Source organism: Saimiri boliviensis, chromosome 6, assembly GCF_048565385.1.
Source record: "Saimiri boliviensis isolate mSaiBol1 chromosome 6, mSaiBol1.pri, whole genome shotgun sequence".
Classification (NCBI taxonomy): Eukaryota; Metazoa; Chordata; class Mammalia; order Primates; family Cebidae; genus Saimiri; species Saimiri boliviensis.
The window spans coordinates 31,955,576-31,973,270 of NC_133454.1; the positions used below are offsets into that span (position 1 = coordinate 31,955,576).

The 17,695-nt window shown below is 37.0% G+C and overlaps 1 protein-coding gene across 4 annotated transcripts in view; it reads left to right on the top strand.

Annotated features, from left to right (window-relative positions):
- The window catches only part of CEP57 (centrosomal protein 57), an 85,133-nt gene that overhangs the window by 23,092 nt on the left and 44,346 nt on the right, over positions 1-17,695 (top strand). For 3 of the 4 annotated variants that reach the window (XR_012518003.1, XM_074400448.1, XM_003923810.4), the window contains exons 5-10: positions 4,050-4,166; positions 4,824-4,901; positions 7,842-7,949; positions 8,412-8,489; positions 13,572-13,813; positions 14,642-14,786. Coding sequence is in view for 3 of the 4 variants with exons in the window: in XM_074400448.1 (XP_074256549.1) it covers positions 4,050-4,166; positions 4,824-4,901; positions 7,842-7,949; positions 8,412-8,489; positions 13,572-13,813; positions 14,642-14,786 (768 nt within the window). In the remaining variant the exon portion in view is untranslated. The remainder of the gene's footprint in view (positions 1-4,049; positions 4,167-4,823; positions 4,902-7,841; positions 7,950-8,411; positions 8,490-13,571; positions 13,814-14,641; positions 14,787-17,695) is intronic. The other variant, XM_074400449.1, reaches the window with a different exon arrangement.

A 17,695-nucleotide genomic window follows, 5' to 3' on the forward strand; every position in this document is an offset into this window, starting at 1 on the left:
TCTGTCTAATATTGACAGTGGGGAGTTAAAGTCACCCACTATTACTTTGTGGGACTTTAAGTCTCTTTGTAGGTCTTTCAGAACTTGCTTTATGAATCTGGGTATTCCTGCATTGTGTACATATACATTTAGGATAGTTAGCTCTTCTCGTTGCTTTGATGCTTTTACCATTGTATAATGCCCTTTGACTTTTTTGATCTTTGTTGGTTTAAAGTGTGTTTTATCAAAGACTAGGATTGCAACTCCTTCTTTTTTTGCTTTCCATTTGCTTGATAAATATTCCTCCTTCCCTTTATTTTGAGCCTGTTTGTGTCTTCACATGTGAGATGGGTCTCCTGAATACAGCACACTGATGGGTCTTGACTCTATCCAGTTTGCCGGTCTGTGTCTTTTAATTGAGGTATTTAGCCCGTTTACATTTAAGGTTAATATGTTTATGTGTGAATTTGATCCTGTCATGATGGTAGCTGGTTATTTAGCCCATTAGTTCATGCAGTTTCTTCATAGTGTCAATGGTTTTTACAGTTTGGTATGTTTTTTGCAGTGGCAGTTACCAGTTGTTCCTTTCCGTGTTTAGTGCTTCCTTCAAGGGTTCTTGTAAGGCAGGCCTGGTCTTAACAGACTGACTCAGCATTTGCATGTCTGTAAAGGATTTTATTTCTTCTTAGCTTATGAAGCTTAGTTTGGCTGGATATGAAATTCTGGGTTGAAAATTCTTTTCTTTAAGAATGTTGAATATTGGCCCCCACTCTCTTCTGGCTTGTAGGGTTTCTGCCAAGAGATCTGCTGTTAGTCTGATGGGCTTCCCTTTGTGGGTAACCTGACCTTTCTTTCTGGCTGCTCTTAACATTTTTCCCTTCATTTCAGTCTTGGTGTATCTGACAATTAGGTGTCTTGGGGTTGCTCTTCTCAAGGAATATCTTTGTGGTGGTCACTTTATTTCCTGAATTTGAATGTTGGCCTGTCTTGCTAAGTTGGGGAAGTTCTCCCGGATTATATCTTGAAGAATGTTTTCCAGTTTGGTTCCATTCTCCCTGTCACTTTCAGGCACACCAGTCTGAAGTTTGGTCTTTTCACATAGTTCCATATTTCTTTGGAGCTTTGTTTGTTCCTTTTCATTCTTTTTTCTCTAATCTTGTCTTCACACTTTATTTCATTAAGTTGATCTTCAATCTCTGATATCCTTTTTCTGCTTGATCGATTCAGCTATTTATACTTGTGTATGCCTCACAAAGTTTCTTGTGCTGTATTTTTCAGCTCTGTCAGGACATTTATGTTCTTCTCTAAACTGGTTATTCTAGTCAAATTCCTCTAATCTTTTTTTTTCAAGTTCTTAGCTTTCTTGCATTGGATTACAACATGCTGTTTTAGCTCAGAAGAGTTTGTTATTACCTACTGCCTGAAGCCTACTTCTGTCAATTCGTCAAACTCATTCTCTGTCCAGCTTTGTTCCCTTGCTGGCAAGGAGTTGTGATCCTTTGGAGGAAAAGAGGGATTCTGGTTTTTGGAATTTTCAGCCTTTTTGAGCTGGTTTTCCCTCATCTTCGTGGGTTTATCTACCTTTGGTCTTTGATGTTAGTGACCTTTGGATGGGGTTTCTGAGTGGATGGCCTTTTTGTTGATGTTGATGCTATTCCTTTCTGTTTGTTAGTTTTCCTTCATTGCAGGCCTGATAGAGGGCCACTCCAGACCCTGTTTGCCTGGGTATCACCAGTGGAGGCTGCAGAACAGCAAAGCTTGCTGCCTGTTCCTTCTCTGGGGCCTTTGTCTCAGAGAGGCACCATAAGATGCCAGCTGGAGATCTCCTATATGAGGTGTCTGTCGACCTTTGCTGGGAGGTGTCTTCCCATCAGGAGGCACTGGAGTCAGGGACCCAGTTGAGGAGGCAGGCAGTCTGTCCCTTAGCAGAGCTTTAGTGCTGTGCTAGGAGATCTGCTGCTCTCTTCAGAGCTAGCGGGTAGAGTTATTTAAGTCTGCTGAAGCTCTGCCCATAGCCACCCCTTCCCCCAGGTGCTCTGTCCTAGGGAGATGGGAGTTTTATGAACTCCTGACTGGGGTTGCTGCCTTTCTTGCAGAGATGCACTGCCCAGAGAGCAGAACTTTTTTTTAATGAGGAAAAGTTATATGGTGATCTCATTTTTTATATTGTGGAAATTCCACAATAAACTCCTCGGTTGTGTGGGCAGCCTTATGAGCCAGTTGTAAATTTCCCTGTGGTTAGACTTTATAGTTTTCACAGGTTCTGGCTGGACGGAGTGGCTGACACCTGTAATCCCAGCACTTTGGGGGACTAAGGCAGGCAGATCTCTTCAGTACAGGAGTTTGAGACCAGCCAGGGCAACAGAGCGAGTCCAGGTCTCTACAATCTATCAATCAGTCAGTCAATAAAATAAAATCACTGGTTCTGATCCAGATTTATGTTACTATATTTGCTTGATACTGTTGATAATTGTAGATTATATATCACCTAAAGTTTTATATTGTGTTCCTGCACATTTTACATACTCTGATTCCAGTATTGCCTTATGTGATACTTGATTTCAGTATACCTTCATTTGCTTTCTTTCTTTTTTTTTTTATCTGAAGGTTTTCCTTTCTTGCTTTCAAAATAGCTGTGTAATTGTATTAGTCCATTCTCACGCTGCTATAAAGAACACCCAAGACTGGGTAATTTCTAAAAGAAAGGGGTTTAATTGACTCAGTTCTGTCAGGAAACTTACAGTTACAGTGGAAAGGCAAGCACACATGTCCTTCACATGGTGGCAAGAGAGAGAAGTGCAGCACAAAGTGGGGAAAAGCCCCTTATAAAACCATCAGATCTTGTTGAGAACTCTATCACAAGCACAGCATGGGGGAACTCACCCCCATGATCTAATCACCTCCCATGAGATCCCTCCCTCAAAACATGGGGATCACAATTTGGATTACAATTCAAGATGAGATTTGGGTGAAGACACAGAGCCAGACCACATCAGTAATCATATTATTGTTGCTGCTGTGTTTGTCGACATTTCTGTGATGGTTGGGCTGGAGAAAGGGGTCAGTTTAAGAAGACAACTTTAAGATGTTTTGCCTAATATATATCTCAGAGACAACTATTAGTTATATATAATAGATGTCAAGAGCTGTTAATATCTACTAGGATATAGATAGAAGAGAGTAAGTTGACATGAATTCCTGATTAAATTATTGCTTCATATTAATTTGTCATAATCAAATTCCTGTTAATATGATACCTATTATTATAGCCTTATGACACAGTTCAGGCACTTTCTACCAATAATAGACCTTGAGTTAGTCTGTTTCAACTTATCCTAGTATAATGGTTTACAGGTGGATTACTTGAGGTTAGTAGTTCGAGAGCATCCTGGCCAATGTGATAAAACCCCTTCTCTACTAAAAATACAAAAATTAGCCAGATGTGGTGGCAGATGGCTGTAATCCCAGTTCATTAGGGGGGCTGAGGCAGGTGAATTGCTTGAACCCAGTGTGTAAAAGTTGCCGTGAGCCAGGGTATTACCACTGCACTCCAGCCTGGGTGACAGAACAAGACCCCCATCTCAAAAAAATAACCTATATAGGAGGCAGTCTTTACAAATCTTTGACTCTAAACTTGGGGGAAAAAAAAAAAAGTTTAAAGGGATATTTTACATGGAATTCAGAGAAAATATGAAAAGATAGATTTCAAAACCATAATTTTTACCCTAAGTAAGAGATTCACTTACTTAAGAGGACCAAATTAAAAGTATTGTCTGTGTATGCAGTCTAGAAGATGTCCAGTATATCCCTGCTATCCCCAAGCATAAAGATAATATCACTATATAAAACTACAAATTGGGTAAATAGCTATAATCTAAGGCAACTGAGGTAAAAATAGTATCTACTTATATCAGTCATTTATTGATGCCCCCTGTGGTTTCATCTTAATGTTATTTTCCTAGAAGTAGTTCTGTGAAAGGCCAGACAAATAACAGCATAGTCTGCTGTGTCAGTGTGTTTCTGTTTTTTGATTGTCAAATTATCAAGTTGTATTGAATATTGTTTTTCAGGTTTCCCTAGAAAGAGAACGACAACATGGTCAAACACATGTTCAGAGCCAGCTTGAAAAATTGGATCTTCTGGAACAGGAGTACAACAAACTTACCACAATGCAGGCCCTTGCAGAAGTCAGTGCATGTATCTTTTTATTGTTAACATGTATGAGGGTATTTTTTAAATGTTAATTATTTTGTATCACTGGATATTTATAGCGTTAAAAATGATCTTAAAATCAAATCTATTGGAGTTTTAAAAAGAAAATATAAATTTGGAGAGAATGTTCACATTTTAAAATTGTGGGCATGAGGGAATTCTTTATGAAAATGTTTGTTAAAAAATTAAATGTTTTTGAGTATTTTTAAGGCTTGCATCACTAGGTTTAAGTTAAGTTGCTCTCTGAGCGAATTTTAGTTTTAATTATTTCACTTGGGAGATATTTAATATTTAATACCACTGAGAATAAAGTTCCAGATTTAGCCTTTATATCCCTATTTACATTCATACAGTGCTGTGTTCTTTGGCCATAGATTTTACTCATAATTTTGTCCAGCTAAATGGACAAAATACTTGAACACAAAGGAGGAGATGATAAATAATTGAACACAAAGGAGGAGAGCATCATGGATGCTGTCCAGCTCAGACCCCCCATTATTACAGTGATCTAACCACCTTATGTTGACTAGGATAAAATTTACATGTTCCTATGCTGCTATAATAAATAGTGAAAAATTTTATAGACACTTAAAATTTTTCACTATTATTCCTTTTGGTATTTTTATCATTAGAAAAAAATGCAAGAGTTAGAAGCAAAACTCCATGAAGAAGAGCAGGAAAGGAAACGCATGCAAGCTAAGGCAGCCGAGGTAAGTTAAAATGTAAGAAAGTGGGCTCTTCATATTTCTTACCACTTTTTTATGTACAAGTAAACAATCATATTTGGGTATCTTACATTATTTATGTTTTAAAATAGTCCAACATAAATTTTCAGATGTAGATTAATGCGGAAAATTACGAACAAGTATTTTTATAGACAGTAAAATTTGAACAATTTTTTAGCATGTTTGTAATTGTGGAGTTTCAACATTTTAAAAAATAACAGACTACAAAAAAATCCGAGACTATACACATAAGGTATGTAATCATGTAAAATTTTTTATCATGGCCACTTTCAGAAATATTTAAAAGCTATCTTTCAGTATCTCACTTACAGGTACTTCTTTTCTTTGGTGGCCTCAAGACACCAGGACAGAAGTTGAGGTAGTGGGCTGCCCCAGTAGCTAATGACCCAGACCAGTTAACAGAAGCCATCACATGAGGAAAATGACTCTACTCTCTCCCTGTTTTGGATTTTATCCCATGCAGTGGCCATCAGATAGAATAGGTGAGGCAGTTTGGATTCACAAAAGCATTTAATTTATATGTACCAACCAGAACTGCATTTCTAGGAGATACATAGCAAGACACTGAAGTAACTCTGACTTACAGACTCAGTAAAATAAAATTTTCATGTTTTTAACTGAAGACACTCTCCTTATGAGCTTATTGCTCACATTCCTCCAGATACTCCCCTGCCCCTTCCAGGGTCTTTTATTTTTATGACGTTTGCATGTATCTTTTTTCATATGAACACAAGCATCAGGTCCTGATTCCAAAGAAGTAGAGCCTCTGCAGTTCGGTCTGTGATCAAAGGCCTACAGTGTCTTGGGCTCACTTCATATATGTGATTACAGGAATATAAACATTATCTCATCTTTGTTATCTTGTCTATTTCTTCTAGTGCTTCTCTAAATTTTTTGACTTAATTTCTGTCTATTAAACCCGATATATTTCCTTCTCAAATATTTTTACCTTCAGATCAGTTTGCAGATTTACTGTTTTTTAATGTGCTTTCTGAGTTATATAGCCACATGGCTTAATTTTTGACCAACAGATTTTCTTTGCCCATTTTCTCTTTAGAGTTGGTGGCCACTTCACTGTCTTCATGTCTATACTTGTAACAAACAAAAATGGGTTCTGCTTTATATGCATTGTGGTGTTGATTACATTATATATGAAATACAAAATTTAATAAGTTCCTTATTTAATGAATTTTTAAAATAATTTATGGTACTTCAGTTTTCTCCTTCATTTACCAGGCAACACATAGGGACCAAATTAGTTGTTGCTAATAATATATTACCAGTAAATATTTTGAGTTCTGAACATTATTGTACTGAAAGAGCAATGGGATAGATATGTGGTTCCAGTTCTAGCGTTGGACAAGTCATGTAATTATTCAGAGCCTGGATTTTTACCATTGATTAAGAGTGATCTGCTGAGGTCAGGAGTTGAAGACCAGCCTGACCAACCTGGTGAAACCCTGTCTCTACTAAAAATTCAAAATTAGCCGGGTGTGGTGATGCATGCCTGTAATCCTAGCTACTTTGGAGGCTAAGGGAGGAGAATCACTTGAACCTGGAAGGTGGTGGTTGCAGTGAGTCGAGATCACACCATTAAACTCCAGCCTGGACAACAAGAGGAAAACTCTGTATCTAAAAAACAAAAAGGAGTGTTCCACATTTTACATCTTCTTGGTGTTGGGGTGATCACATGAGAGTAAAAAATAATGAAAGTGCTTTAAAATGTTTTAAAACTGTAGCACACAATAAGGCAGCTGCTGGGAAGAGCTAAAAAAACTGGAAGTGATAATACTCAAAGTATTCTTGTATACTATTTATACTCATTGACATCATAAGTCTTCTAGAGTAGTAATTTCCTGTTCCTTGAATTATGTCTAGTCAGTTTACTATGTATAAAGCAATGTTAGATGTATCGGGAGTGTATAGTTGCTTACTGAGGGTAGAGATTCCTGTATTCCTTCTTCACAGAATAGATTTTTTTCCCCAAAGCGTGCAGTCATGTGGGAAGTATTAGTGATAATCTCAGCATTTGTTTTTACGGAATCCACTGGTTCTGAGTATTTGTTTCAGCTCCATTATAATTTCCTGGGGAACTTTAAAATATACTTTAAAATATGAATTTCCTCAACCTGGAAGGCCCAAAGTCATGAGGTCCGAACAGGCGCCTAGCAATCCAGATTGTTGTCATAAACTGCAGACAGTTTTGGTACATATAGGCCGATTTGAAACAACAACTATTCTAGACAGGTGTTTTTTAAAAAAAGGAAAGTTGAAAGTTGTCTTAGTGAAAAGAGCAGTCCTTTTTTGAAATTCTTAGCAAGTGCTTGTGGAATTTGTACCATGAAGATAGGATATTTTAAAATTAGTATAGTTACTAAGCTTCTAGAGAAAAGGGCTTGGTAATATTTGCCTGAGAGCTTCCAGTTGTTTTTTGTTTTTTGTTTTGGGATTTTTTGGATATAAGTTTTCAGTTCCTTTTTCTTATACAGTAAGCGCATGGCTTTTTAGAAAAGGAAGAAATGTATTCTGCTCTTCGGCTGTTTTGTGCCTGGCAATGTAATAGATGTCATTTTTGAAAAGAAAAAATATTGAAGCAATGGTTTGGAGTTAGATACGTTGCATTTAACTCGTTTGATAGAATTTATGGAGTCACTACAAATACTGTGGGTAATGTGTTCCACGCTAAAGAAAGGACAAATTATAACAAAGTAGTTGAGACTGGTATTGATTTAAAATAATTGACAAATGTTGATTGTTTGGCTCAAGACATAGTTACACAGCTATAATATGTTTTTCAGTTAGATACCACCATTGATTTTTACAGGCTTTTTACATGACACATCTCAAATTTGAGTCATAGCTTTTATTTCTACAGCATTAACTTTAGGCTCTCATTTCTCCTAGTTGCAGACTGGTCTAGAAACAAATAGACTTATCTTTGAAGATAAGGCAACTCCACGTGTTCGCAATGCAAGAAGAATTAAAAAAAAGAAGTCAAAACCACCAGAAAAGGTGTGAAAACAGAACCAAATCAGGCAAAGTGCTGATTACTTGGTATAGTTTATGTCAGAACACCCATAAACTCTGGTGTACTACAACCTTGGGAGAGTAAATCTTTCATTCTCAATTTCTTCATTCAGAAGGTGGAGATAAGTTATACCAACTGTCCATACAAGAGTAGCATTATTAGTACTGCATTATCTTGTGCTGTTACAATGTTTTATGTATATGTGTACTGATTTTCTACTTAGAGGGTAACTGTTGCTTTGTCAAGTGCTTTTTTCCCCCCAGCCTTTCCTAGGCTAGGACACGTTTGATAAGAACTGTTAGGAGCTGGCTCATGACCAAAATGCCAGCTATAGATAAGGCAAGTAGTAGCCCAGTAGTTAACTGAAGTTTCAAGTTACTCTTGTATAGTCAGTGTTTATTATCATGTGAATAAAATAAAATTATTTTCCTTTTCTTTTCATTCAGAAAAGTTCTAAGAACTATTTCGGTGCACAACCACATTATAGATTATGCTTGGGTGATATGCCGTTTGTAGCTGGGAAGGTGAGTTGGTCAAATTCTCAGTCCTCCTTATACAGTGTTGATCCTTGAATTAAATCCCTGCATCTGCAAGTTTGTCTATACATGGTAGGAACATTTTTCTGTCCCTTTACCAGTGTGGATCATAATTATATGAAAATGAGATGCAGGGAGGTTTTTTGGAATGGAGGAAGCAAGGAAGAGATGGGGAGGGTACCTTAAAGTAGATAAAATATATGTGGAAGGAAAGAATTTGAAGCTGAAGAAGGTGTCGCTTCAGATAGGGGTCAAGGAAATAAGAAATAACATGTTTGTAGCATTGGAATTTTAGTATCAATCCTGATGATTTATATTTAGATATAGATATTTAAATAAGTATATAGCACATTCTGCTTGTCCTTACATCCACATCATTTCTAGGACTAATTCTCGAAGAAGCAGTCATACATACACTTGAATCTTACGTTTCTTTAGCACTTGTATATAAAGATATAGTGTCATATATCAACAAGTACTGAATGAAATGCCTAAAACTATGTTAGTTGACACTATATAAGCTATCTGTGTTGCTGGTGGTTTTATGTTTAGATTGCAGCTAGATTGTCATTCTAGCATCTTGGGAAGTAAATGTTCTTTTTCATTTTATATTTGTTTATATTTATTTGTTTTAAACCCCTAGTAAATTTTCAGTGAAATCATAGGGAATAGAATACATTAGTGGTGACAGGCATTTGAAAAAAGTACAGTTGACCCTTGAACAACATGAGTCTGAACTGTGTGTAGGTCTGCTTATAAGCTGATTTTCTTTTGTTCAGTAAGTATATCAGAAAAATTTTTGGAGATTTGCAGCAGTTTGAAAAATCTTGCAAACTGTAGCTTAGAAATATCAGAAGTTAAAAAGTTGGTATGTCATGGATGCATAAAATTGTCAGTACTAGGGCATTTTTTCATTTACTACCATAAAATATACACAAATTTATTTTTAAAATTACAATGTATCAAAACAATTTGCACACAGACACAGACTACATGGCACCATTCACAGTCCAGAGAAATGTAAACAGAGATAAAGTTGCACTATTAAATCATAACTGTATAAAATTAACTGTAGTACATATTGTACAACCCTGATTTTTGTAGCTACCTTGTGTTGCCATTGTGATGAGTTCAAGGGTTGGAAGTATTCACTTAAAATGCTGTGTGATGCAAATCTTATATTTAGATATAGGTAGATATTTAAATAAGCATTAAAACAATGTTCTCTAGGCAGTTGCATATTTTCCATCATGTTTAACGCAAAACAGTAAACCTTGATTAATACCATAGAATGATGGCGGAAGTGCTCCCAAGAAGCAGAGAAAAGTCATGACATGACGAGAAAAAGTTGCATTGCTTGATATGCAGATTGAGGTCTGCAGCTGTGGCTGTCCACCATTTCAAAATAAATGAATCCAGCTGAAGGATCATAGTTTAAAAAAAAAAAAAAAAGCGGTGCCAGGCATGGTGGGGTGCACCTGTCGTCCCAGCTACTTAGGAGGCTGAGAGAAGAGGATTACTTGAGCCCAGGAGTTTGAGGCTGTAGTAAGCTATGTTTGCACCACTGCACTCCAGCCTAGGCAACAGAACAAAATCTTGTCTCTTTTAAAAAAAAAAAAAAAAAAAAGGAAATTTGTGAAACTACCAACTGCACATACTCTAGCAGGTACCAAAACCTTGTGCTTTTTGCAAAATACCTTTTTATCTCATTGAGAATGCAACTTTTATGTGAATGCAGGATTGCTATAAGAAAGGCATACTTGCAGATGCTAATATGATTTGAGAAAAAGGAAACTCATTATATGACAACTTAAAAGGAAGGTGAGGTATATAAAGCTGGAGAATTTAATTCCAGCAAAGGATCGTTTGATAATTTTAGAGGTTTGGGTTTAAAAATGTCAGGATAGGAGAAGTACCTTCTGCTGATCAGAAAGCAGCAGATCAGTCCCAAGATACCATTAAGAAAATCATTGAGGAGAAAGGGTGTCTTCCTGAACAGACTTTTAATGCAGACAGAAGTGCCCTATTCTAGAAGACCATGATGCCACAAAGGATATTTGTAAGTAAGGAAGAGTTGGAAGCACCAGGATTTAAGGCAGGAGGAGATAGGCTAAATCTACTATTTTGTGAAAACACAGTCGGATTTACAGTCAGGACTGCCCTATTTATAAAGCTGCTAATCCCTGAGCTTTCAAGGGGAAATATATCCAACTGCCAGTCTTTGGTTTTACAATAAGAATGCCCCTTTGAGAACCCTTTTTCTAACCTGGATCCATCAATGCTTTGCCCCTGAAGTCAGGAAGTAATTTGCTGGTAAGAGACTGCCTTTTAAAGTCTTTTTAATACTAGACAATGCCGCTAGCTACCCAGGAGCATGGAAGTTCAACACCAAAATCATGGAATTAGTCTTATTTGCCCCTAAACACTATGTTTATAATTCAGCTTCTAAATCAGGGAGCATAAGAACCTCTAAGGAACATTACATATGCTATAGAAAGGGTTCTCAATGCTGTGGTAGAGAACCTCAGAACATTGTGAAAATCTGGAAGGTTTACATAGTTGAAGATACCGTCATTTTTATAGAAAGAGCCATGAAAGCCATCAAGCCTGAAATAATTCCTGCTGAAGAAAATCATGATATGCATAATTTCATAGGATTTATGGCAGAGCCAATCAAGGAAATCATGAAGGAGACTGTAGATATGGCAAAAAAGGTTGGAGGTGAAGGATTTCAAGATACGAATCTTGGAGAAATTCAAGACTTAATAGAAACCACGACAGAGGAATTAACAGACAACTGGGATGGATATGAGTGCTTTCAAACCAGTGGAAGGCAATGAAGAAGTAATGTCAGAAAACAAATTGACATTAGACAGTCTGGCAGAAGGATTCTAATTATTCAGGACTGCTTTTGAGGTTTTCTTGTTTGTTTTGTTTTGAGACAGAAGTCTTGCTCTGTCACCCAGGCTAGAGTGCAATGGCACAGTCTCAGCTCACTGCAACCTCCACCTTCCAGGTTCAAGCAATTTTCCCACCTCAGCCTGCCAAGTAGCTGGGACTATAGGTGTGTACCACCACGCCTGGCCTATTTTTGTATTTTTTTGATAGAGTCGGGGTTTCACCATGTTGGCCAGGCTGGTCTCAAAATCCTGACCTCAGGTGATCTACCCACGCTGGCCTCCCAAAGTGCTGGGACTATAGGCGTGAGGCACTGTACCCAGCCTGCTTTTGACTTTGATGACATAGACCCTTTTATGATACATCAGTGAAACTAAAGCCAATAGTGGAAGAAGAATTGGTGTCATACAGAAACATTTTTAGAGAAATGAAAAGGTAGAAAAGTCAGACAAATTATGGTGTATTTCTGTAAAGTTACACAGAATGTGCTAGCCTCTCCTGCCTCTCCTTCACCCTCTCTACCTCATCTGCCTCTGCCATTCCTGATACAGTGAGACCAACCCTACTCTTCTGCCTACTCAACAGTTAAGATAATGGGGATGAAGGCCTTGGTGATCTGTTTGATAGATAGTAAATATACTTTCTCTTCCTTAGGATTTTCTTCTAACATTATATCTATAATATAGTTTATAATACATAAAACATAATATAAATGCTTCTAGTCAACAGCAGGCTATTAGTTACATTTTAGGGCATTCAAAACTTTTATTATAGATCTCAGTTACATAAGTGGGAGGTGAATGACCAAAACACATGGACACATAGTGGGAACAACATGCACTGGGGCCTTTTTGGTCAGGGAGTTGGTCAGCAGGGAGAGAGCATCAGGAAGGGTAGCTAATGGTTGCTGACGTTAGTACCTAGGTGATGGGTTATTCTGTGCAGCAAACCACCATGGCACACATTTACCTATGTAACAAATCTGTGCATGCACCCCAGAACTTTAAAAGTTGAAGGAAAACAAAAGTTTCATTATAGCAGAGTTTTGACTGCATGGGTGGTAAGTGCCCCTCACCCCTCCGTTGTTCAAGGGTCAACTGCCTATTAATAAATATAATCAGGACAAGAATTAGAGAATGTTTTAAATTGCATATTGAAAGTATACTTGTAGGCAATTAGTATAATAAATACATACTGCGAATTACAGGCAAAATAGCAGTTACATTGATTTTCGAATAGTGGACCAGCCTTGCATTGCTGTAGTAAACCCCACTTGGATGCGATATATAACACTGCTGCATTCAATTTGCTAGCTAACAATAGAAACTAAGATTAGAAGGAAAGCATGTGTTTAGCTTAGAATGGTGGTTCCAAATCTGGCTAGTCAGAATCAACTGGAGGACTGAAAAACACAAATTTCCAAACTGTTAACTCTGCAGTGAGTTTGTGTGCTGCTTAGGAAACTACGTTTTAAATATGCTGTCTAATGATATGTATGGAGCCAAGTAAGCCCAGCCATCTATTTGTAAAATGGAATAGCACATTGAGATTGTTGGTTTAGTGTTTAAAACAAAAATATTTTTAAGAAGTTATCAGGTTTTTCTTACACATGTGATAGACATGTATTTAGTGTTTCTTATTATTCCGAGATAGAGAAATGAATAATAGTCTCTACCACCTGGATGTACACTGTTTCATAGGTGAAATAGATATATGAAAGCGGTAACAGTATATTGTGATAAATGCTATGAGAGAGATATGTAAAAAGTGTTATAGGTGATCTGGAATGGACTGCTTAATTACCTGGCAGTTTTAAGGAAGCCTTTAAAAAATAACATATTTGAACTGGGTTTTAAAGGATAATATAAATGTCCAAAAAAAAAAAAAAAGGTCATCTGCAAATAGGGTTTGTTCATAAAATGGAGAGAAGTGGGGGACGATAGGACATGCAGCTAAAAAATGTTGGTTGCAGCTCGATGTGTATGTAGGGCCTTATTTTCCATTCTGAAGCATAGTGGATTTATATCAAAGGGTTTCAAATAGAAGAACATCATGATCAGAGTAATATTTTTTGGATTTATATACTATACTTTGTGGGGTGGAGAGTTCTTTTTACCAGTGGTGTAGAAAATATAGCTTCAATTATTTATTTCATCATTTTTCTTCCTTTAGTCCACAAGTCCTAGCCATGCTGTGGTAGCCAACGTTCAGCTTGTCCTGCATCTAATGAAGCAACACAGTAAAGTTTTGTGCAATGATCGAGTTGTCAGCAGTATTCCTTTGGCAAAGCAAGTATCTTCACGAGGTGGTAAAAATAAGAAGTTGTCAGTAACACCTTCCTCCTCCAACGGTATTAATGAGGAGTTGTCAGAAGTCTTACAGACTTTACAGGATGAATTTGGGCAAATGAGCTTGTGAGTTGGTTTTTAAATTCAACTTAGCTCTAAAACCTCATTTTTAAAAAACTTGTTGACTTTATTAATCTTACTTTCCTTTGTTCAGCAAGTATAGTTGAGCACAATCCTTATACCAACCAAGTTACTGAGACTTTAACAAACACAACTAATAAGGGTATAATCTCTTTTTAAATACTGTTAAATGTTTTGAAGACCAAGATTTACACTAAAGTTTTATTTCTTTGAGAACTTGATATACAGTAATTCATCACTGATGACAAAGATGTGTTCTGAGAAATATATAGATGATTTATTTTCTCCCTGAGCTACAGTAAGAGTATACTAAGCTTATGGCCTATTGCTCCTAGGCTATAAAAACCTGTACAGCATGTTAACTCTACTGCTGAATACTATAAGCAATTGTAACACAATGGTAAATATTTGTGTATATAAACATATCTTGCTACAGTAAAAATATGATATTAAAGTTTATGGGACCACTGATGTATATGTGGTCTATTGTTTACTACTACATCATCATTGGGTACCTGGCATTATATTCATTTTAGCTAAACTTAACTGGTAAGTTAGGATGTGAGTATTTGAACAACAAGATTCTCTAGACTTTGCTTTACATATACAATACTCTTTTGGGAAAAATATGAATTTAAAGAATTATCTTTGAAATTAAGAACTCTTGAATTTGCCTCCAGTGCCTTTCTTGAACTTTTTATTTCGTATTTTCAATTAAAAATTGAGCAGTAACCCCATAATGAGTAAGGTATAATAGACCTAACCATGAAACATAGAAAACTTAACCACGTTTTACTTCTGCTTTGTATGTAGTGATCACCAGCAGCTTACAAAACTTATCCAGGAGTCACCAACTGTTGAACTGAAAGAGAACTTAGAGTGTGAATTGGAGGCATTAGTGGGAAGGATGGAAGCAAAAGCCAACCAAATAACTAAAGTTCGAAAATACCAAGCCCAGGTAACTCAGTTTTCCTTCACTCAAGTTTCTAATGATTAAGGGGGTGGAAAAAAAAACTCTTTAATTCAAATATTAAAAATGATGACATGAAGTATATTAAAGATAAATATCTATAGGAGATACTTCTTTACTGAAGACATTTGTTCATCAGGAATTGGTAAGTGGATTAGAGAAGATGCTGTCTTTTAGTCACTTAGCATATTCATCTGAGATACATCTTTCAAATACTGACTATATTTAATATTCTTTATGAATAAGCTTTAACCAGTTCTGAGTTTATCCAAATAAGTCTTTTTAAAAAGCACCTGGAAAATTCTATTTCCAAAGGAATAAGTCACACATTAAATATGTGAAATATATTTATGTTACTAATCATTTTATATCAGCCAACAATGTGCTATCTACTAGATGCAGTGGTGACATCACACTGAAGGATTTTCATTCAGAGAGAAACATGATTCATGTATTTAAGAGATTACTGTGGTAACTTAGAAAGAAGTAGGATGATGGGATCAAGGCAGAGAGGCTCAGAGACCAGCTATAGATGTATCAGAGGTGGTCAGCAAAATGGTAGTTGCAGTTGGGCAGAGGTAAACAGATTTGAGGTATGTTTTGGAAGTAAAAATAAATACTGGGGTTACTTGCTGCTGGGTATCATGTAGCAGGAGAGGGAGTTAGCCAGGATGGTGATTTCACTGACTGAAATGGAGAAGGCTGAGAAGTTCTGAGAGCAGAACAGGTTTGTTTGGCTGTTGATTGGTAGCCATATGATAGACACAGTGCTAAGTGCTTTGAGCATATCATTTAATTTTCACAAAAGGCTTATGAAGTGGGTATATTCTCACATTATAGATGAGGATGCAAGGCCACATTTTCTGGGAAGTATGCATATATCCTCAGTGAAGTTAAATAACCTGCTCAAGTCTCAGCTCACTGGGAAAGGGCAGAGCTGGGATGAAATGGGCCTTTTCAACTCTAAACTTGGGCTTCTTTTTTTTTTTCTCCAAAGTTAATGTATGAAAAAAAAAAATACCAGCAAATTATTCCTGTAGGAGTAAGGAGTAACGGTCTAATTTGTTACTTAAACTAATTGGCCTTATTCTTTTTTTTTTTTTTTTTTTTTACACTTTGAAAAATACATTTTAATCCAAAAATTTTGCATGTTAGCATTTAGAATCAATTTTAGTATTTTGTGAATAAACAGATAATTATGTACATGGAGCTACCTACAGTTGTTTCTTTCCAACTCACAAACCATAACTGCGTAGACAAAGGGTAAGAGTTAAAGCCACTGCAGCTCAAAATCATTACGATCAACTTAGATTCTGCAAATTTTCCCAGGGTTGAAAAATGCTGGTTAAATCAGGAAAGAGGAGGAAGCAAATGAGTGTACCCCATTCCTCCTCCATTTTGCATGGTGCTCCCTTACTTAACTGGCAAAGACCTGCACCTGAATTCTAGATAATTTCATATACAACAGGCCTCTTATTATGGATCCACAGCAGATGGTTTAGGGTAGACCTTTTTAAAGATTAAAATGCCACTTTGGGAGGCCGAGGCGGGTGGATCACGAGGTCAAGAGATCGAGACCATCCTGGTCAACATGGTGAAACCCCGTCTCTACTAAAAATACAAAAAATTAGCTGGGCATGGTGGTGCGTGCCTGTAATCCCAGCTACTCAGGAGGCGGAGGCAGGAGAATTGCCTGAACCCAGGAGGCGGAGGTTGCGGTGAGCCGAGATCGGGCCATTGCACTCCAGCCTGGGTAACAAGAGCGAAACTCCGTCTCAAAAAAAAAAAAAAAAAAAAAGATTAAAATGCTAATAGCCTATCAATGACTTTCATCACCGCCCTATCTTTGTTTTAATGGTAGTCAAGAAACTATCAAGCGGGATACCTGATCTGAACATATTTCCTCTGTGGCTTTGGTGAAGCTGACTATCTGTAGTATAAAATCTAATGGTTTGATTGGAAGCCTCATTTTGGCTAGAAACAGTAAAGAGCAGCACTATGAAGATCAGTGGAATGGTTCTGAATGCCTGTTTGCTACAGAAGGATTAGATGAAAGTTTTTTCTTTTCTTCTTTTTTTTGAGACAGTTTTGCTTTATCACCCAGTCAGGAGTGCAGTGGTGCAATCTCGGCTTACTGCAGTCTACATCTCCAGAATTCAAGCAGTTCTTCCACCTCAGCCTCCCAAGTAGCTGGGATTACAGGCACATACCCCAACACCCAGCTAATTTTTGTATTTTTAGTAGAGGCAAGGTTTCACAATGTTGGCCAGGTCCTGAACTCCTGACTTCAAGTGATCCACTCACCTAGGCCTCCCAAAGTGCTGGGATGACAGGTGTGATCCACTGCACCCGGCATAGATGAAAGTTTTTAAAAGTCTAATAAAATCAGCCACTTTTCATATGGTTAAAGCACTAAAAAGCTGTCACATTTTTGAGATGAGAATATAAGGCTTATGTGGCTTTATGATAGATACTGTTAGTCGTTTTATTTGATTAAGCCCTTGGTCAGTCATCTATACCTTAATATTTTGTTATTAACGAAAAATACAATCCATTTTATGAGTTTCTAGAAATAAATAATGGAGGAAAAATAGATACTACCTGTTCTAGTAGTCTCTCTGGAATTACAGCTTTTGCCTGGGAAGATACACATAGAAAATGTAATTTAACTTCAAAATATATTTCATCCTATTTTATCCCTTTTATTTTATTTATTCGTTAATTTTATTTTGAGACAGAGTCTTGCTGTGTCACCCAGGCTGGAGTGCAGTGGCACAGTCTCGGCTTACTGCAACCTCTGCCTCCGGGGTTCAAGCAGTTCTCTTGCTTGGAACACCAACATGCCCACAGCAGTTTGGCTAAAGTAAAAATAAAGCTCACCTATTTTAAATTATTCT